This window comes from Acinonyx jubatus, chromosome B2 (genome assembly GCF_027475565.1).
Source record: "Acinonyx jubatus isolate Ajub_Pintada_27869175 chromosome B2, VMU_Ajub_asm_v1.0, whole genome shotgun sequence".
Classification (NCBI taxonomy): Eukaryota; Metazoa; Chordata; class Mammalia; order Carnivora; family Felidae; genus Acinonyx; species Acinonyx jubatus.
The window spans coordinates 141,488,315-141,506,268 of record NC_069385.1 but is presented as its reverse complement, the minus strand read 5'-3'; the positions used below and the strand labels follow the sequence as shown (position 1 = coordinate 141,506,268).

The 17,954-nt window shown below is 46.2% G+C and overlaps 1 protein-coding gene across 6 annotated transcripts in view; it reads right to left on the bottom strand.

Annotated features, from left to right (window-relative positions):
* Window positions 1-17,954, bottom strand: part of CDKAL1 (CDK5 regulatory subunit associated protein 1 like 1) — a 704,834-nt gene that overhangs the window by 50,271 nt on the left and 636,609 nt on the right. For 4 of the 6 annotated variants that reach the window (XM_015085900.3, XM_015085902.3, XM_015085901.3 and 1 more), the window contains one exon: window positions 411-1,521. The exons of the other annotated variants lie outside the window; for them this stretch is intronic. In XM_015085900.3, coding sequence (XP_014941386.2) covers window positions 1,336-1,521 — 186 coding nt within the window. In that variant the 3' untranslated portion in view covers window positions 411-1,335. Of the gene's footprint in view, window positions 1-410; window positions 1,522-17,954 lie in introns of those variants that run through there. 6 annotated transcript variants of the gene reach the window in all.

Sequence of the window (17,954 nt, the reverse complement as noted above, 5' to 3'; positions counted from 1 at the left end):
TGTGGCTGAAACAATTCTTGAGAATCCCCGCCGCGGCTGGTGAGGGGCGCTGGGGCTGTTACAGGACGGCCGTCATGCTTTCACGGAAAGGACAACTGAAGGAAGGAGAGTGGAGGCAAGAAAAAGCATACAGCAGGAGGGGGGGTAGGAGGGCAAGAGTGGGGAAAGGGTGGGGGGGGGGACAGGAGCACCGTTCTGGTCTCCAGTCAGTGACAGGCGCAAAGTTCTTAAGCCCCGTACCGCGTGACTCCAGGCTGTCGCGCAGGGTGAGCCCAAATGCATGCTCCGCTGGGGACCCTGGGAGGGACACGGGCAGGTCCTCTGCATTTGAAACCTGACTTCCTCTTAGAAGCACATGCTGGGTTTGGAGAAATGTACTGACACTGGTTTTGTTTTCCAAACTCACCAACTGATGACATAATTAAATTTTATTTGGATGCCTCGAAAGACATAAAAGGCTGAAACATTTTGACATAAAAAGAAGAGCTGAACAGGGTATGAGTTTAAAGATGAAGCGTCCTATGGTAACCAGAGGGCACCCGATTTCCCTGTGACTCCATACCGTCCAAGTAACATTTAAATTCTGATGTTCGTAAGATTGCTTAATAAGTCAACTCCTTTCACGTAAGTGAAATAAGTCACTGTATTTAGTAAAGGCCAGTGATGTCAGGTAGAAATAAATATTTGATGTCACCGATCAGAAACGTCAGAAAAGGGGCACAGCTGGTTTTAGACAAATCCTTTTTGAAAGTTTGCGGGTGCTGAAGACGTGGGGGGATTCCTTGCACTTGTCAAAAACGTCGCCGAGAGCCCTGGAACTGGCGACTCTCCCTGTGCCTTCCAAAAGAATTCTTGCTTCCAAATGCAGGTTTGTCTAGAAACTTCTCAGGAACACATCTGCTGTGAAAAATAAGATGTTCGTAGCACCGGGACTCCAAACAAAGCAGAGAGAGAAAGATATTTTTAAAGGTTTAATGAAATTCAAAATTCTTCCCACACAAGGAAAAGATGACTGTGTAATTAGGTTCTGACTTGAAGACAAGAGGTTGAAAGAAAATGCAACCCCTTGCATTTCTTGCCACAAATAAACCAAAAGGAGCTTAATTTAAAAGATATGCCATGGCAACAGTTAGTAGGTTTTAGGTCAAATAACCAATGGCCCAACTCCACGAGAGACACAATCAGCCTCATTAAAAAGTGTGGCTGGAGCAGAGGCAGGGAGACCAGGATAAATGACGGCTCTTGGAGTACTGATGTGATTGCTGTTCTGTTCATTGAAGATTTTAATCAGAAATTTATTCTTCTTCTCCAATGTTTCATTTAGTTGTGTTTTCATTAGAGATTTTGACAAAAAAAGGCGAGAAGAAGAGCCAACAGAGCCAGGCCCACGGACACCCTCAGTGCACGGTCTCGACGGAGGTTTTGCAAGCGGAGGGCCATCCTGGAGCTCGCGAAGTGTCGCCCGACGGCAGAAGTGTGGGATACTGAACTCGGGTGATTCCCAAGCCTATTTCTGAATTCCTAGGAAGACGGAAACATAGAGGGGGGAAAAAAGATTTAAAAGATGCAAACAAGCCCTACTGTGATGTCAATCAAATAATGAGTCCCTATACAAGGAGCTTTTTTGTCTTTATTGAGATGCAACCGACACACTACATTGTTATCGTTCAGGTGTACAACCTCATCGTGTTTTGTATGTTCCAAAATGGCTACCACAAGAAGTCTAGTTAACATCGACTACCACGCATAGTTACAATTTTATTCTTGTGACAACTTTTAGGATTTACTCTCTTAGCAACTTTCAAATATACAACTCAGTATGGTTAACTACAGTCACCACACTGCACAGTATGTCCCCAGGGCTCATTCACACTATAACTGGAGGTTTGCGCCTTTTAACCACCTTCGGGCATTTGCCCATCCCCACCCCAATCCATCTGTTCTCTGTAATTATGAGCTTGTTTTGTTTTTTTAAAGATTCCACATGTAACTTAGCCCATACAGCATTTGTCCTTGCCTGACTTCTTTCACTTACCATATTGCCCTAAAGGTTCATCCATGCTGTTGCAAATGGTAACATTTCCCTCTTTTTATGGCTGAATAATATTCTGTCACATACATATATCTATCATCCCACATCCTCTTCATCCATTTATCCACCGATGGACACATAGGCTGTTTCCGTACCTTGGTGACTATAAATAAGGCTACAGTGAACACAGGGGGGTTAGTGTTTTCATTTTCTTCAGATAAACACACAGAAGAGGAACTGCTCCTGGATCATATGGCAGTTCTGTTTTTAATTTTTTGAGGACCCTCCAGACTGTTTTCCACAGTGGCTGCACCAGTGTGCATTCCTACCAACAGTGCCCTCTTCTTCACATCCTCGCCAATGCTTGTTATTTCTTGTCTTTTTGATATAACAACCGTTCTAACAGGTATGAGGTGTCACTGTGGTTTTCATTTGCGTTTCCCTGATGATTAGTGATGTTTAAGTGCCTTTCATGTACCTGTCGGCCATCTGTATGTCTTCTGTGGAAAAATATCTACTCAGATCCTCTGCCCATTTTGTAATCAGGTTGGTTTTTTTGCTAGTGACTTGTAGGAGTTCTTTATATATCTTGGTTATTATTCCCTTATCACATATCAGATAGAGATGATTTGTAAATATTTTCTCCATTCAGTAGGTTGCCTTTTTGTTTTGTTGATGGTTTGCTTTGCTGTGCAGAAGCTTTTTAGCTTGATGTAAGAAGCAGCTATCACTTAGTTACTCCTTCAACAGAGACACATTCAGACATGCACCATGGGCCAGATGGCCTCAAGTTAGGTATGGGGAAATCACATTTCCTTTCCTGGAAGTGTCACACCAAATTGATGATTTTCCAGATTATACACAACATATACGAGACAGAGTGTGCGTTTATGGAGGACCAAGGCAGAATTCATGAAGCATAAGGTTTATGTAGAGTGGAATCATAGGAAAAACGTTAACTTTTAGGGATGCGACCACATCCACTCGGCAAAAGAAGGACAGAGGAAAAACTGTGGAAGCCATTTGATTCCACAAACGTATCCCTCAGGGTGGAGATTTCCAGCCGGGGCCCTGCTGCAGGAGGGCTGCCCCAAACTCGAAGAGGGGTCTGAAGGGGTCTCGGCGGCCAGAGGGACGGGCCCTTCACATGCGGCTCCGTTACGCCGCTGGGCAGTGTAGCCACTACCACTTTCTCTGTGCGCCAGGCATGGACAAGGTCGGAAAGTCCTGCTTGGAAGGAGCACGAAGAGTGAGGAGTCACCACCACACTGCTTTTTAGGTGGTCTCTGTTCCCTGATGCTTCTTCCTGGGGGTGCGGAGGAGTGGGGGGGGAGGCACCTGGCTGCTCTCAAGATGGCTCTGGTTTTGTAAAGTGTAATTTTAATTCTATTATATAAGATTTCCGCCTGTGTACAGGCTTTAGAATCGGTGCCTCCCCTTCTGAAACGTGAAACAACATTTTGAGGGAGGGGGAGGGGGCAGGGGAGGAGGGGAAGGATGTGGGGAAGAAGAGCACGGGTGGGAGGAACAAAGTAGGGGGAGGAGGGGGCGACCCAGAGGCAGGACAGCATAAGGCACGTCCGTGGAAGAACGCGTGGAGAAATACACAGAAGCACACATTATTTTGCTTATTCTTTCCTCCCACGCTCCCCAAGAACCGCCTGCTGACACCTTCGTCCTCTGCGTGGGAAGTGTGGGCTGCAGCTGGGCCAGCAGAGGCACTGGAACCGCACGTTCCGGAAAGGCACAGAGGCAGGAATGGGCCGGGTCTGTGGAAGGGAGGGGAGAGAACGACAGGAGAGGGTCCACTGACAAGCTGAGGTGGGAGGTGCCGGACACCTTCGTTAGGCTGCTGGCAGGAGGCATGGATAGGGTGGACGGCGGACTTTGGGTGAAGAACCAACAGGACCTGTGTTCAGATGAGTTAATGCGAGGTGCCAGGACTAGGAACGGGGAAATAAAAAATCACCTTTACAATCCAGCCTCCACTGCCTAATACTTCCATGTGACGGATGTGCAACAATTCTTGCTTTGACTGCAGGAGGCTAATTGCAAAGTCACCGAAACCGTTAACCACAAGGATAAATCTCTCGACCCAATGGCAGTCGAATCGCTATTTACTTCGGCACCCCATAGGTACCTGGGTTGATGCTCTACGGGGTCCGTCCCTCAACAAGGGACGTGTACCCCAAAAGATGGAGCTCTCCTCCCCCGAGGCAGCGGGGGCAGCGGCCAGAGCACAGAGGTGCACCCAAACCTGCCTGCACCCCAGAAGACCATCCTCTTGTGCATCCGGCTTTCTGTGTGATGTGCTAGGGTTAAGAACATGTGGACAAACTTTTATTTTGACTAAAAGTAGTCTTGGGGTGCCTGGGTGGCTCAGTCAGTTGAGTGTCTGACTTCAACTGGGTCATGATCTCCCAATTCGTGGGTTCGAGCCCCGCATCAGGCTCTGTGCTGACAGCTCGGAGCCTGGAGGCTGCTTCGGATTCTGTGTCTCCCCCTCTGTCTGCCCCTCCACCACTCACACTCTGTCTCAAAAACTAAACATTAAAAAAATTAAAAGTAAAGTAATAAAACTGAAATTAAATTAAAAAAAATAAAAGTCATCTATCTCAAGGACAGCACTCATATGGATGCACTACAATGACATCAACAATGGGACTTCTTCCAACGCAGGGAGGCTGTCTAACTCACCTCTGGCCTCTTGAAACTGCACAACTACAGGTATAGAGCAGGGACTCAGTAAATGTTTAGCAGTGAATCAGTGAATGAATGAATGAATGGGGGGTGTGTAATCCAGATGAGATCCAACCGGTCAGAAAGATGCCTTTCCGTGTCCCTGGTAACCGACGTGGCCTATGATGTGTTCAGGGAACTAATCTACACGAATCCTAAAACCTCGCCTCTAGAAATTAAATCAACGCTTCTTCAGTTTGGGTTTAGAAGACCATAACTAAGACTACAGACCGTTCCCCAGAGAAATGTGGAGGTCCCCGTGCACATCTGCACGCAGCCCCCCATCACGCTTCATGCTGTATGACCTCAGGAGGATCACAGACACCCTCACCCAGGAGTAGATCTGGATAACACAGAGACAGAAGCTTTCTTCTTAAGAAAAAAATATGAATACAAAATTAAGTACAGGGTCCTGGAAGGGGGCCCTCAAAGAGAGGCCCTGAAATGAAACCTCTCCCAGCTTCTAGAAATATCCACCTCTGTTCCACCCCAGGCTCTGAATGCTGGACCTTGGTGCTGCACCTGCCATTCAAGGAGCTGTCACTTGGTGATCGCTGCTGCCAGCTGGGGCAGGGGTCAGGCTGACCTGGGCAGGGCGAGGTGCGTCTTAACGCCTTGCGCATTTGGCTGAGCTTATAAAACATTCTGCTTCACAAAGCTGCAGTGCAGGTAACGTGCCTGTGCTCTCAGCCTGAAAAAAAAAACCCTCGGCCTCTGACGGTTTCACAACATTTCTTCTTCTTCTAACTCATTTGCCATAAAATTGCTCAAAATATGAAAGTTACTTATTAAACGACCATAGTGGGTCAGCTGTAGTTGTCGTCAACATAGCCATTTTTTCCCCTGGGTATTACTCAACACCGCCCCCCCAACACCCCCATCACATACCAAACACACCAGAATATAAAGTGCTCTGGTGACAGGCCGCCCTCCTGTTCCTAGTGGCCACGTCTGCACCACAGAATCGCACACGAGCTCCAGGAAGCCCACCTCACCTGCCAGTCTCCCTCAGATCAAAACACAGCAGGAGAAGGAAGATTTAGTCTGTCTACCGCACTGTGCGTCTTTTATTGTCTTCACCTTTTACCGATGCAAGACCTTGATTAAAAGAGTCTGATGATGTATTTTTAAATATAAGGTTGAAAACAAAAAAGGTTTCTCAGAAGACAGTGATCAGCAGGCAGCGAGCTCTGCGTATTTCAGCTGTCACTATTGCTGTGGCACTGAAAGAAAAGAAACTTGAAAATACAGGAAACAGAAGGACTTTCTCATCAAGTCCAAGATGCTCAAACACAGCAGACCTCCACACAGTGAGAAGGAGCATTCACGAATAGGAAATAACATGGCATTCCTAGAACGCAGTTAAAATAAAAAGTGCTTATAGGTGAGGTGACGATCAATACCCAATCGTGAGGTAAAAGTTTACGTGTGCGCGCGTGCACGACTGCACGCAGAGAACAATGTGTGTAAGTGACTTAGAGAAAAACTTAGTATGGTCAATAGTTCTGGAAAGTAGACAGAAGGCTCAAACCCTCCCTAAACTTCTTTTTAAAAAAAACTTTTTTTAATGTTTATTATTTTTTTTTTTTTTTGAGAGACAGAGCACAAGCAGGAGAAGGGAAGGGAAGCACGAGAGAGAGGGAGACACAGAATCTGAAGCAGGCTTCAGGCTCCGAGCTGTCAGCATAGAGCCTGATGTGGGGCTCGAACTCACAAACCGTGAGATCATGACCTGAGATGAAGTCAGACGCTGAACCGACTGAGCCACCCAGGCGTCCCATTCCTCCCTAAATTCTTTAACATTACTGCCAAAAGTCAGCGGGGCTCCTGGGTGGCTCAGTTGGTTGAGTGTCTCACTCTTCATTTTGGCTCAGGTCACGATCTCCGGGTTGTGAACTTGAGCCCCACGTCGGGCTCCGCACTGTGTGGAGCCTACTTAAGATTCTCTCTCTCCCCCCACCTTCCTCTCCGCCCCTCCCTCTCTCTCTCTCCCCCTCCCTTCCTCTGCCCCCTCCCCACCTTGCTCACTCTCCAAAAAAAATAAAAAGAACTAAATCTTTAAAACAACATTATTACCAAAGCTTATTAATTCTTGAAGTTCAAGACGCACTTCTGTCTCTCAAAGTATAACACACCCAATATGAGAAATTTTACTGCTTACTAAAACTAAACAAACACTAACTCTCAAACTTACACTTTTTAAGAAATAAAACTCCACTTACAAATGCCTTTTTTGAAACAGACAGAAATTTGAAAGGAGGTAGGATGTGACCTTTGTTCAGTAAAGATCCCTATATTTATCCAGTTATAACAAACTAAGGACAAGTCTGAGAAAGTGTTAACTTGGATTAACATGGGCTCTTTCCCCCCCTTGTAAATCTCACTGCTTCCTTGATTAATTTCTAAACATGTTGCTAATTCTTTTTTTTTTTTAGTTTTTATTTATTTATTGGGGGGGCAGGGCAGAAAGAGAGAGAATCCCAAGCAGGCTCTGAGCTGTCAGCACAGAGCCTGATGTGGGGCCCGAACCCACGAACTGCAAGATCATGACCTGAGCCGAAATCAAGAATCAGATGCTTCGCCGACTGAGCCACCCAGGCGCTCCTATACTTGCTAATTCTTAACGTATCCTACTAGTTTTCAAAAGTCTAGTTTGTTAAATCCTATTGATGTAAGAAATCTGTGAATGTAGAACCAAGTACATATTCTGAAAACGAAGCCAAACAAGAACGTTGATGTTCAGGAGCTTTACAGATCAGATCAACCGGGTGGAGATAAACAAAGGCTTTAGAGACAAAACTCAGTCCAGTCAGATGGTGACAACAGTCCATCCTGAATTATCCCTTCCTTGGGCGGTTACCCAGGCATTGCTAGGGAAGGGAGAGAGCCCCACACACGGTCACACTGCACGCACCAATGTCAAATGACACCAGTTCTGGGGACAGGAAGTACGCTGGTCCCAGACTCTAATCCCATCTCTACTGGAGGATTTGGGGACAAATGATTCATCCTCTCTGTTTCCACATAAAATCACCTAAAAAAGCGGAGGTACTATTAGTATTTTCACATCATGGGGTTGTTACGGGGATCGAATGAGACTTGTATATTCAGTTTTTGAGCACATAAAACTCAAGATTAACAATATTCCGTGGTAGTTTGCGGTTCTAAATACCAACCTGCCTCAAGATGTTCTCTTTGTAAAATGATAAGGTCATTATGTTATCTATTTCTCAAATACGATTAATTGATTTATGCTACTTTTGTCCCTTACGCATCATCAGGGGACACACGGTGTGTAATGAATGAGCATGGGTTTCGAATTCTGACAGGGCAGAAACCGAATCCAAATTCAGACATTTAGCAGCTGTGAGACCTTGGGCAAGCAGTGGAAACTCCCTAAGCCTTGCCACCTCTCCTATGAGGCAAAGCTATCTCAGTATTTACCTTTAGGTGATGTGGAAAGGGGGGAAAATACCACACCCAGCGCCCTGGTGGATGCCTGGGATACAGAAGGTCTGGATAAAGGGCTATTTTACCCCAGCCCAGCAGTGGGACTTGGGGAAGGCCAGAGCCTCCCCCAGCACTGAGCAAAAGTACCAAGTGAGACGGACACGTGCGGCCCTGGGTATCATCCTCAAGCACTCACCCACAAGAGAGGGACTGTGCCTCGCTTGCTCCGGCATCTTTTCCCCTCTGGGCTCTTGCTCTGTGGAATGAGCCTTCTGGAACGGCTCTTAACTAAAACCATCTCATACATGAAAAGAAACTCGAATTCCACAATTTATGACATGGGATTCAGCCATCAGATGTGCCAGGGGCCCATTTTTACATCTGCTTTCTCCTTTGATATTTAATTTTGCCATAAACTTTTTTTTCAAAGAATCTAAAAACGAGGGAAAAAAAGTCACTGTCGATCCCACAAAGGTACATACAACCTTCTTGCCCTTGCTCTGTGCCCAGCCTGAACCAGCCAGCTCCCCCGCACCCACGGTCTTCCCCCTGCCTCCTTATTGTTCTCCCAGGGCCCCGTCAGATAGGACCTCCTGTAGGAAAAGCTCTCTCAACCATCGCCCTGCTCCAGAGGACAGAGGACTCAGGTCCTTCCCTCTGTGGGGCTGGGTATCCTGCTGGCTGGCCCTCACCACGGCACCCGTCAGTGGCACCTCTCTACTCCTGCGTGATCCTGTGTATACTCCTTAAAAGGGCCTCTCCAATCGCGCCCTGGCCCAGCATGGGGGGGGGGGGGGCAGTGCTAGCTGAAGAAGTATTTGCATTTCTACCTGTTCCTCTGTGCTGGGGATTCACATTTTATACAGGTGTGGACAGTCTTCCATACAAACTGCCGTGTGCCTATTCTTGTATTTATAAGATTCTTGGGTAAATGGAACAGGGGGTCAAACATTATCCATATACACAGCATAAATATAAAATAGTAGCAATGGGGAAAAACTTACCAGTGGAGGAGGAGTGTGGTATATTAGCTTTCTATTGCTACTTGAATAAATTACCGCAAACCTCAGGTTTAAAAAAGTCTTTTAAGTTTGTTTGAGAGAGAGACAGAGACAGCAAGCTGGGGAGGGGTAGAGACAGAGGGAGACAGAGAATCTTAAGCAGGCTCCATGCTTAGCTCAGAACCTGACATGGGGCTCGAACCCACAAACCTTGAGATCATGGCCTGAGCCGAAATCAAGAGTTGGACACTCAACCGACTGAGCCACCCAGGCGCCCCCAAACCTCAGGTGTTTTTTTTTTTTTTTAATGTTTTTATTTATTTTTGAGAGAGAAAGACAGCACGAGCAGGGGAGGGGCAGGGAGAGTGGGAGCCACGGAATCTGAAGCAGGCTCCAGGCTCTGAGCTGTCAGCACAGAGCCTGGTGCAGGGCTCAAACTCACGAACGGCGAGATCATGACCTGAGCCGAAATCGGATGCTTAACTGACTGAGCCCCCCAGGCACCACAGGTTTTAGTAACATTCATTCTCTTGCAATTCTGGAGGTCAGCGATTCTAAAATCAAGATGTCAGCAGAGCTACGTTGTTCTGGCGGTTCTGGGGGGTTGACGGGGAGGGGCGCTGGTTTCCTTGCTCTCTACCTAGCTTCTAGAGGCGGCCTGTATCCGTTGACTTGTGGCCTCTTCCCTCCATTTCCAAAGCCAGTAGTATCGGCTTTTCGATAAGGATCCTTGTGATCTACATTGGGCCATAGGGATAATCCAGGATAATTTCTCCATCACCACCTTTAATTGAATCCCATACCTGAAGTCCCTTTTGCCATGTCAGGCAACATTCACAGGTTGCTGGGATCAGAATGTGGGTTGTTGTGTGTGCGCGTGTGTGTGTGCCCGTGTGTGTATGCACATTGTGCTCACCACTCCTGGCACGTGTGAATCCCCATTTTCTCATCATCCCACCAGGTGAGCTCAGGCAGGCAGTGCCGAACAGCTGCACGAGAGAGTGCAGTCCACGTTTACAGGGAAGAGGGGTGCAGGGCACCTCCCTTCATGGCTGGCTGGCCGTGAAGCTTCCTGGAGGAGGAAGAGGGGGGCTCCAGGACTCAGCCTGTGCTGAGGTCTTTTCCTTCTGCCAACACAGACCTGTGAAGCCACCACGTTGGTCCTACTCATGGCTCTTACAGCCGAAAGAGAGAAGGACCTGAAGGACAGAGTTGATTAATGTTCTCTGAAAAGATACTTGTGTTCCTTTGCATTCTATATTTATATTTTTATACAGATGCAAATATCCTGTCCTGTTCTTGGGAGCTGAATGGGCTTGGTCTTCCAATGGAAAGTCGTGCTGTTCTGAGGCCTCACCTGCATTTCCTCCTCTTTATCAAAAATATTTATAAATTAATACATATGACCACAGAACCAGAAGCATGAGGATCCAGGAGGACAGGGGGACGACAGCCTCTACATAAAAACACTAAGTAGAATGAGAAACGTTTATGCATTGGTCACCATGTGGCCAGTAGGACTGCGAGTATTCTGTATGCATTCTTTTCTTCCTCCCCAATTCCCAGGGAAGCTGTTCACAGGACTTCATCCTGGCTTACCCAATTTACACAGAGCAGGTATACCGGCGAAGCAGAGGAGAGGCCTGGCTTCGGTCATGGTGAATTTAGCATTGGTCGTAATGCAGCGCAGGTGCCCTTGTAATGCGATGGGAAGAAAAACCAAGTGCTCCATAGAAAATGATGGTCTGGGTCAAGACTCCAACCCGGCAGACTTTATCCATTTTGCTTACTACTGCATCTCATGGAGATACTGGTGACATTTTGTGTCTCTACAGATGGCCATTCCAGGAAAGCCAGCCTCCCGTCTTGTAGAGGCGTTTCATGCTACCTGTCTTACGGTTCTGAACCACATGCTGAGATTCTTCAAGTGTGACCTGTAGATGGCACTTTGCTGAATTTTCTCTGAACGCGCGCGCGCGCACACACACACACACTTGATCTGCTCACATTAGGACGTGCTGCAAAATGTGTTTTAATGAGTAACAGTTGGTCTGGTTCTGCTCAAATAAAAGACACCCCTGTAAGAGACTTGCCACCTGTCTTCCCATCTTGCAGCACAGCGTCGAAGGGAGTTCTTCTGTCCCTGACACCTGCAGGTATTGCCAGGGTGCCCTCCACGTGCCAGCTCCCTTCCTCCGACTGACAGACACCCTCCCCTCCGAGCCCCGTGTCATCAGCAGATACGAGGACATACAGCGGATGACGGGTGCCAAGCTACCTCTCTCCACTGCTCCTCCAGACAATGCCTCAAACTGGGAGCATCTTGATACCCTATCGTTCTGAGTCCCTGATTATCTCCGAACCAAAGGTCTTTGTATTCTCTAGTTCCTGAAGTCTGTAAAGAATATTATATGCATACTCCATCAGTACACTGGCCTGTAGCTGGATCCACAAATTAAACCTGAGATCAATTACACCTGTTCATTTATTTGGGGGAGACTATTTACATTTTTAAAACTTCTGTCACAGAGTTACATGATGAGAGCACAGTACTGTCAGCCTTCCTGTAGCACTTTTGGGCATGGGCAATTCTGAATCAGATATTATTCTTACATGACTTTCCCCACACCCCCTCACCTCAAATGTGTCATTGCTATCAGGTCATTAAAATCGCAAAGGGAAAATCGTAAACCAGAACATGCCCACACACACACACACACAAAATCACTACAATCTTGTTTTCTATCTTGTTTTGGTGACAGCAGAGTAAATATGAGGCTTTGCGAACAGGGCCAAAGATATATTATTAAACTATGTACTGTATGATCAAATGCATTTCAGACTATATTCTGAATAATGTTGCCTTGACGTTCAGTAAAGGGAGAGCTCTGATGAGCCTCTGCTTGGTCTGGGTGACTCCCCTCTTTCAGGGTGTCCAAACCCCTGGCTTGAACTGAGGCAAATGAAAGAAAGGGATGATCATACCAAAAATCAAAGCACAGCAGCCACCCATCACCTAATTATTATTTTCTGTGAGATCGTAATTCATCCGACTCGAGAGATATGAAAACAACTCTTAAGTTCTGAACTTCTTTTAATGGATTCAAACTATTGTGTGTAAATTTTTCTCATGGCTCAAAGGCACTGTGAGTGCTTCAAGTGGAAGTTAACAGGGATGAAGGAAAAAATGTTTGATGGCTCATAACTCAAGATAAATTAGAGCTTAGAAGCACCTTCTTGTTTTTTTCCAACTGAGCCTGAACATACGGCCTATGCAGAAAATCTATCGAAACCAAAGATGTGATCAATGCAAGCAAATCGCGTTAAAATATACATGATGCGGTGCAATATACTGTAGAAAAGAACCTCAAAATCTGATTCTGTAAAGATTACTTTAAATACAAAATCATCTTCATATCTGAAAGTTCTCTCTATCATGATTGTCTTTTAATTCCAAAATACAAACTTAAGGAAGCACCTCTTAAAAACTTTTTTTAATGTTTATTTTCAAGAGAGAGACAGAGTGTGAGCGGGCAAGGGGAAGAGGGGCGGGGTGGGGGGGGGGGCGGGGAGAGGGAGACACAGAATCCAAAGCAGGCTCCAGGCTCTGAGCTGTGAGCACAGAGCCCAACACTGGGTGCGAACCCATGAACATCAAGACCGTGACCTGAGCTGAAGTCGGATGCTTAACTGGCTGAGCCACCCAGGCGCCCCAGGAAGCACCTCTTAATGTAAGTATCTCCAATGTAAACTGTTGCCCCGGTCCCTGATAATAAGGAATGCATACAGGTGGCTGCCCAGACTTTGTAATTCCTTCTCAGCCCTATAGTTGTGGGGTTCTAGCTGAATTCTGTCATCTTCTTTAAAGTCCCCAATCTTTCACTTAGCACCCAGTTTCCATTCTAATACCTTACACTTGCCTAATTCTGGCTTGTTACATTTACCAAAATCAGTGGGTGAAGTGAGGGCGGAAGAATCGGATCTAGAATAACACAGTATAAAAGCCTTTGCCAACAGTGGTGTTTGTCATTGGTTTACATATAACCTCTTTAGTTCTACAAAAACCAAGAGGTTGCAAGCTTTGCCAAAAGGTATTTTATCTGAGGTCTGGCATCTTAGCGGGAGAGACACTTACAGTTTTACTTCTTATTCATCGTGAGAAGATTTTCTTACTCACCACACTTAAAAACCAAGCTATTTATTTACAATGTCACGATTTGGCAATTACTCTAGAACTCTAGAACATATATGTAGGTCTCTCTTTTGTTAACTAAGTATCAGCCACAGATGTATACAGAAGTATACACACACACACACACACACACACACACACGGGGGTGGAAATAAAGAGGGAACCAAGAGGCGCCCTTAGAATCATGAAGTCAGTAATCACAATGTTCATGACGATGGTGGAAGTCTGAACCCCTCTATTCTGAAATACTGGCTAGAAATCAGAATCCACGCAAACTCAGGCTGCCCCACAGGTGTATCAAAGCTGAAGACAGGACAGGTGAATTGGACCCAGATGCTTTACTGATAAAAAAAAAAAAAAAGATCAGAAAGACTTCCTTATGTTTTTATTTATTTTTTGAAGGAGAGAGAGAGAGAGAGAGAGAGAGAGAGAGAGAGAGAGAGAGAGAGAGACAGCATGGGTGGGGGAAAGCAGAGAGAGAGGGAGACACCAAATTCGAAGTGGGCTCCAGGCTCTAAGCTGATAGCACAGAGCCTAATGCAGGGCTCGACCTCACAAACCACGAGATCATGACCTGAGCCGGAGTCAGACGCTCAACTGACTGAGCCACCCAGGTGCCCCCAATCATCTCTTAAGCTACAACACAAACCAACCCTCGTTCCACGGAGCGTACTCAGGAAGCTGTGAACGAGGGTGTTGACAAACGGAACAATCAGGTGTATGAAAGTTAATCTTTAAGCAAGCAATTCAACTCAAAATAATTACTCCTAAGGATTTCTTCCCACTAGGTAACCGTGAGAGTGTGTTGACAGATATTTGTGTTTAAAATGACAAAGAAGTCGTGTGTGATGCTGTTCTCACCATGCAACCCTCCCCTGTTCTAAGAAGCACTTTCAGTGATACTGGGAATATGGTTTGAGCATCAGGGAGTTCCATGAACTGCATGAAAAGAATAAAGTCGATGGCAGGAGCTTTGTTCTGTCTCAAAGAATCTCGTAAACGATGAGCTAACACGTAAGACGTTTCCTAGAGATCACCATGATGGTGATTCAGCTTGGAAGATGCAGATAAAGTAGTTAAGAAAAATTACATGGTATGTATTTAAACTCAGCCATCTGAACAAAGTTCACATCTCCATTTTCCTCTCACTTCCAAAGTTCCAAAATCCATCCCAAGGCATTCTCATTTCCCCTTTCTATTTTGAATATGGGAAGTTATCAAAAAGTTAAAAACAACAGCCCTACCAAATGTCACTTAAGATAACAGCGAAGATTAATAGGAAGAGACTTCATTATTTATATCGCTATACAAGTGTGGCGGGCAACCTCCAAGATGGCTCCCAGTGATCTTCGCCTCGGGGCGTTCACATCCTTGTGTAACTCTTCCCTTTCCCCTTGACTCTGAGCTGAATCTGACTTGCTTCTAATTAACGGCACTTGACATAAATGATGGGCTTCCACTTCTGAAGTTAGATTACAAAAACCTGTGGCCTCCACGTTTTTCACTCTCTGCTGGCTTGCTCTGAGGAAAGCCGGCTGCCGTGTTGTGAGCAGCCCTACGCTGAAGCCTGCGTGAGAAGACACTGAAGGAGACCTCTGACCAACAGCCACCAAGGACCAAGATCTCAGTCTCACAACCCATGGGAAACGGAATCGTCACCACCACACGAATGAACTTAGAGGCAGATATTCCCTCAGCTGACCTTCCAGTTAAGGCTACCCTCCTGGTCAACACCCCAACAGCAGCCTCATAATAGGCATTGAGTCAGAGGCACCTAGTTGAGCTGTGCCCAGATTTCTAACCCACAGAAGCTCTGAGACGATAAATGTTTGTTTTATGTGCTAATTTTTGAGGTAATTTGTCACACGGCAATAGACAACTAACATAACAAGATGCCTGGTAGAGGGCTAGAAACTGATTCACATGTGTGTCGAGACGTGATTTTTATAACAGAGGCATTTCAGACCACTAGGAAAGATGGACTTTCAATACAATTTTCTGGAACAACTGATTATACACACAGAAAACAATGAAATTTGACCCCTACCTACCATCCTTAAAAATCAATTCCAGGTAGACTATTTACCTGGGAAAGGCAAAACTAGAAACATGCAGGTAATATGGGCAGAAAACCTTTCTAACCCCCAAGGCAGGGAAATAGTTCTTAGGTCACAAAAATACATGAAATTCTAAAGGCACCACGGAGAGGTTAAAAGACAAGCCACAAACTAAGAAAAGACACGTGCTTCGCAGATAGCTCACTTTTAGACTTTTATAATATAAAGAAATCCTAAAAATCAGTAAGGTATTAATTCAACAGAAGAAAATGGACAAGAGGCTTACACAGACTCCTTATCGAAGAGGAAATCTAAATAAATAAAGGAATCCAACAAATGTATACAAATGTGCCAGCCTCATTTGTAATTAGAGAAATACAAGTTAAAAACAATGAGACACTGACTCACAGACACTAGATTGTCAAAGGTAAAAAGCCTGTCAGTATCAAATGTGGGTGAGGATGTGGAGACCCCAGACCCCCGCGACATGCTGCTGGTGATGACGTACATTAATAAGGCTACTTCGGGACACAGCAGCGTGTTATCAGGAAAAGAGGAAGCAACACACAGCTGACAATCCACCGACTCAGCTCCGAGGGGCGTCGCTCAGACCAGGGCAACCGCTGCACGTACCCGCCAGACTCCAGTCTCCGTCCTGGCTTACCTGTTATGTTAGGAGCTCTAGCAGGGTTTGGGCTACAGACGGGGGAGGAGAAAACGGTCTAAGTAGAAAAAGCAGCCCCAGGAGGTGGGGCTCAGAGCTGTGGGGCCAGGACTTCCTGAGAACGTGAGCTAAGTGTCTCCCTCACCACCTCCTCCTTTTCCACCTCTCCACTGCGAAGGTGTTTCCCGCACCTCTTAAAAAATTCCTGGCCCATGTGGAAAACAGAGGAGACGTAAACAGCCTCTCAGTAGCCAGTACACATCTTCTCACTTTTTGCTTGGATTCCACAGGATAAAGTCAGTCCCTGTGTTCGTTTCCTGTCACTGCCGTAACACATAACTGAAAACGAAAGGCTAAAACGACACAAATTTATCATCTTACGGTTCTGGAGTTCAGGAATCCAACGTGGGTCTCATATGCTGTCCAACTTCCAGAGGTCGCTAGGGGAGAGTCCACTTCCTTGCCTTTCCCAGCCTGCATTCCTTGGCTCATGCCCTCTGCCTGCCCCTATCCCCCCAACACCTTCAAAGGCAGCTTTCTTGATGATCTGACCTCTGAGTCTCCTGCGGCCCTTCTATTTGTAGGGACTCCCAGGATTATACTGGGCCCACCTGGATAATGCAGGATAATCTCTTTATCTGAAGGCCGGCTGATTAGCAAATTTAATTCCATCTGCAACCTTACTCCTCCTGGGCATGCGACCTAACACATTCACAGAGAGGTCAGGACTTGGACGGCTCTGGGAGACAGTTATTCATTCTGCCTACCCCATGCTCCAAGGTTGACGATGTTGAGTTGTTGGGTACGTACACTTCAGAGGACGCCATCCAAACTCTCGAGTCCTTTAGGTTTCCTTAATAGAAGACCACGGGAAGACCTTTAACTTCTACTAACTTCTACTATCCTGGAGGCTCTGTGTGAAAAATGAGGGTTGTTTTGCTCTGTGTCGTTACTAGTCCCCATCCTTCCAATACCACAACCGAGAAACAAGACACTGAGTTGGAGAACTGGAAGAAGTAGATCTCGAGTCAAAGCAGGATGTGATTTCTGGTGGGGCCACAGAAAGAGGATGAGAAGGTAAGCAGCACCCAGGCCAGGACCTCACAGGGCGCGGCAGACTGAATACGTGAACGGCCCCGACTCTCCACACTCCCCGTGTCTGCGCCTTCTGCCACATCACTTCACAGCGCTCTCCCTGGTCTTGTCCATGTGACTTACTTTGGCCAGTGGGAGGTTATCAAACATGATGCATGCCCCGGCTCGAGAAGTGCTTTTGTATTTCTGCTTTCTGTTCTTCTTCCTCCGCCTTTACCATGAGAAGACGCCAGGCTAGCCTGATAAAGGAGGAGCCATGCAGAATAGAGCCGATTCACTCAAGGAGTCCCAGATGAAGCCACCTTTACCCGTCGGGTCCAGAAGCCCCAAGCTGCTTAGGCACCTTACAGCTCACTGCAGACGTCTGAGCAAGCCCAGATGACGTGAGCCTAGTGGCTCTAAGGTTGTGTCATGAGGCATTTATAGTGGCAATAGTTCACTGATGTATAAGATGACCAGTTATTTGGTCCTGCAATCCTTTTTGGTAAGGATGTCTACGTCTATGCCCATGTCCATGTCTATGTCTATCTCCAACACAAACACATTCATTCATTCACTCAATAGACGTCTCCTAAGCATTTGCTATGGCGTGCCACGCACTGTTCTAGACATTAAATACAAAGACATGAATGAAGCAAAATATCTCAGCACTTAGGGATGGAGTTTCCATTTTAGTACCTGGAGACAAAGAAACACAAATATTTGGTGTGTCTGCTGGTGAGAT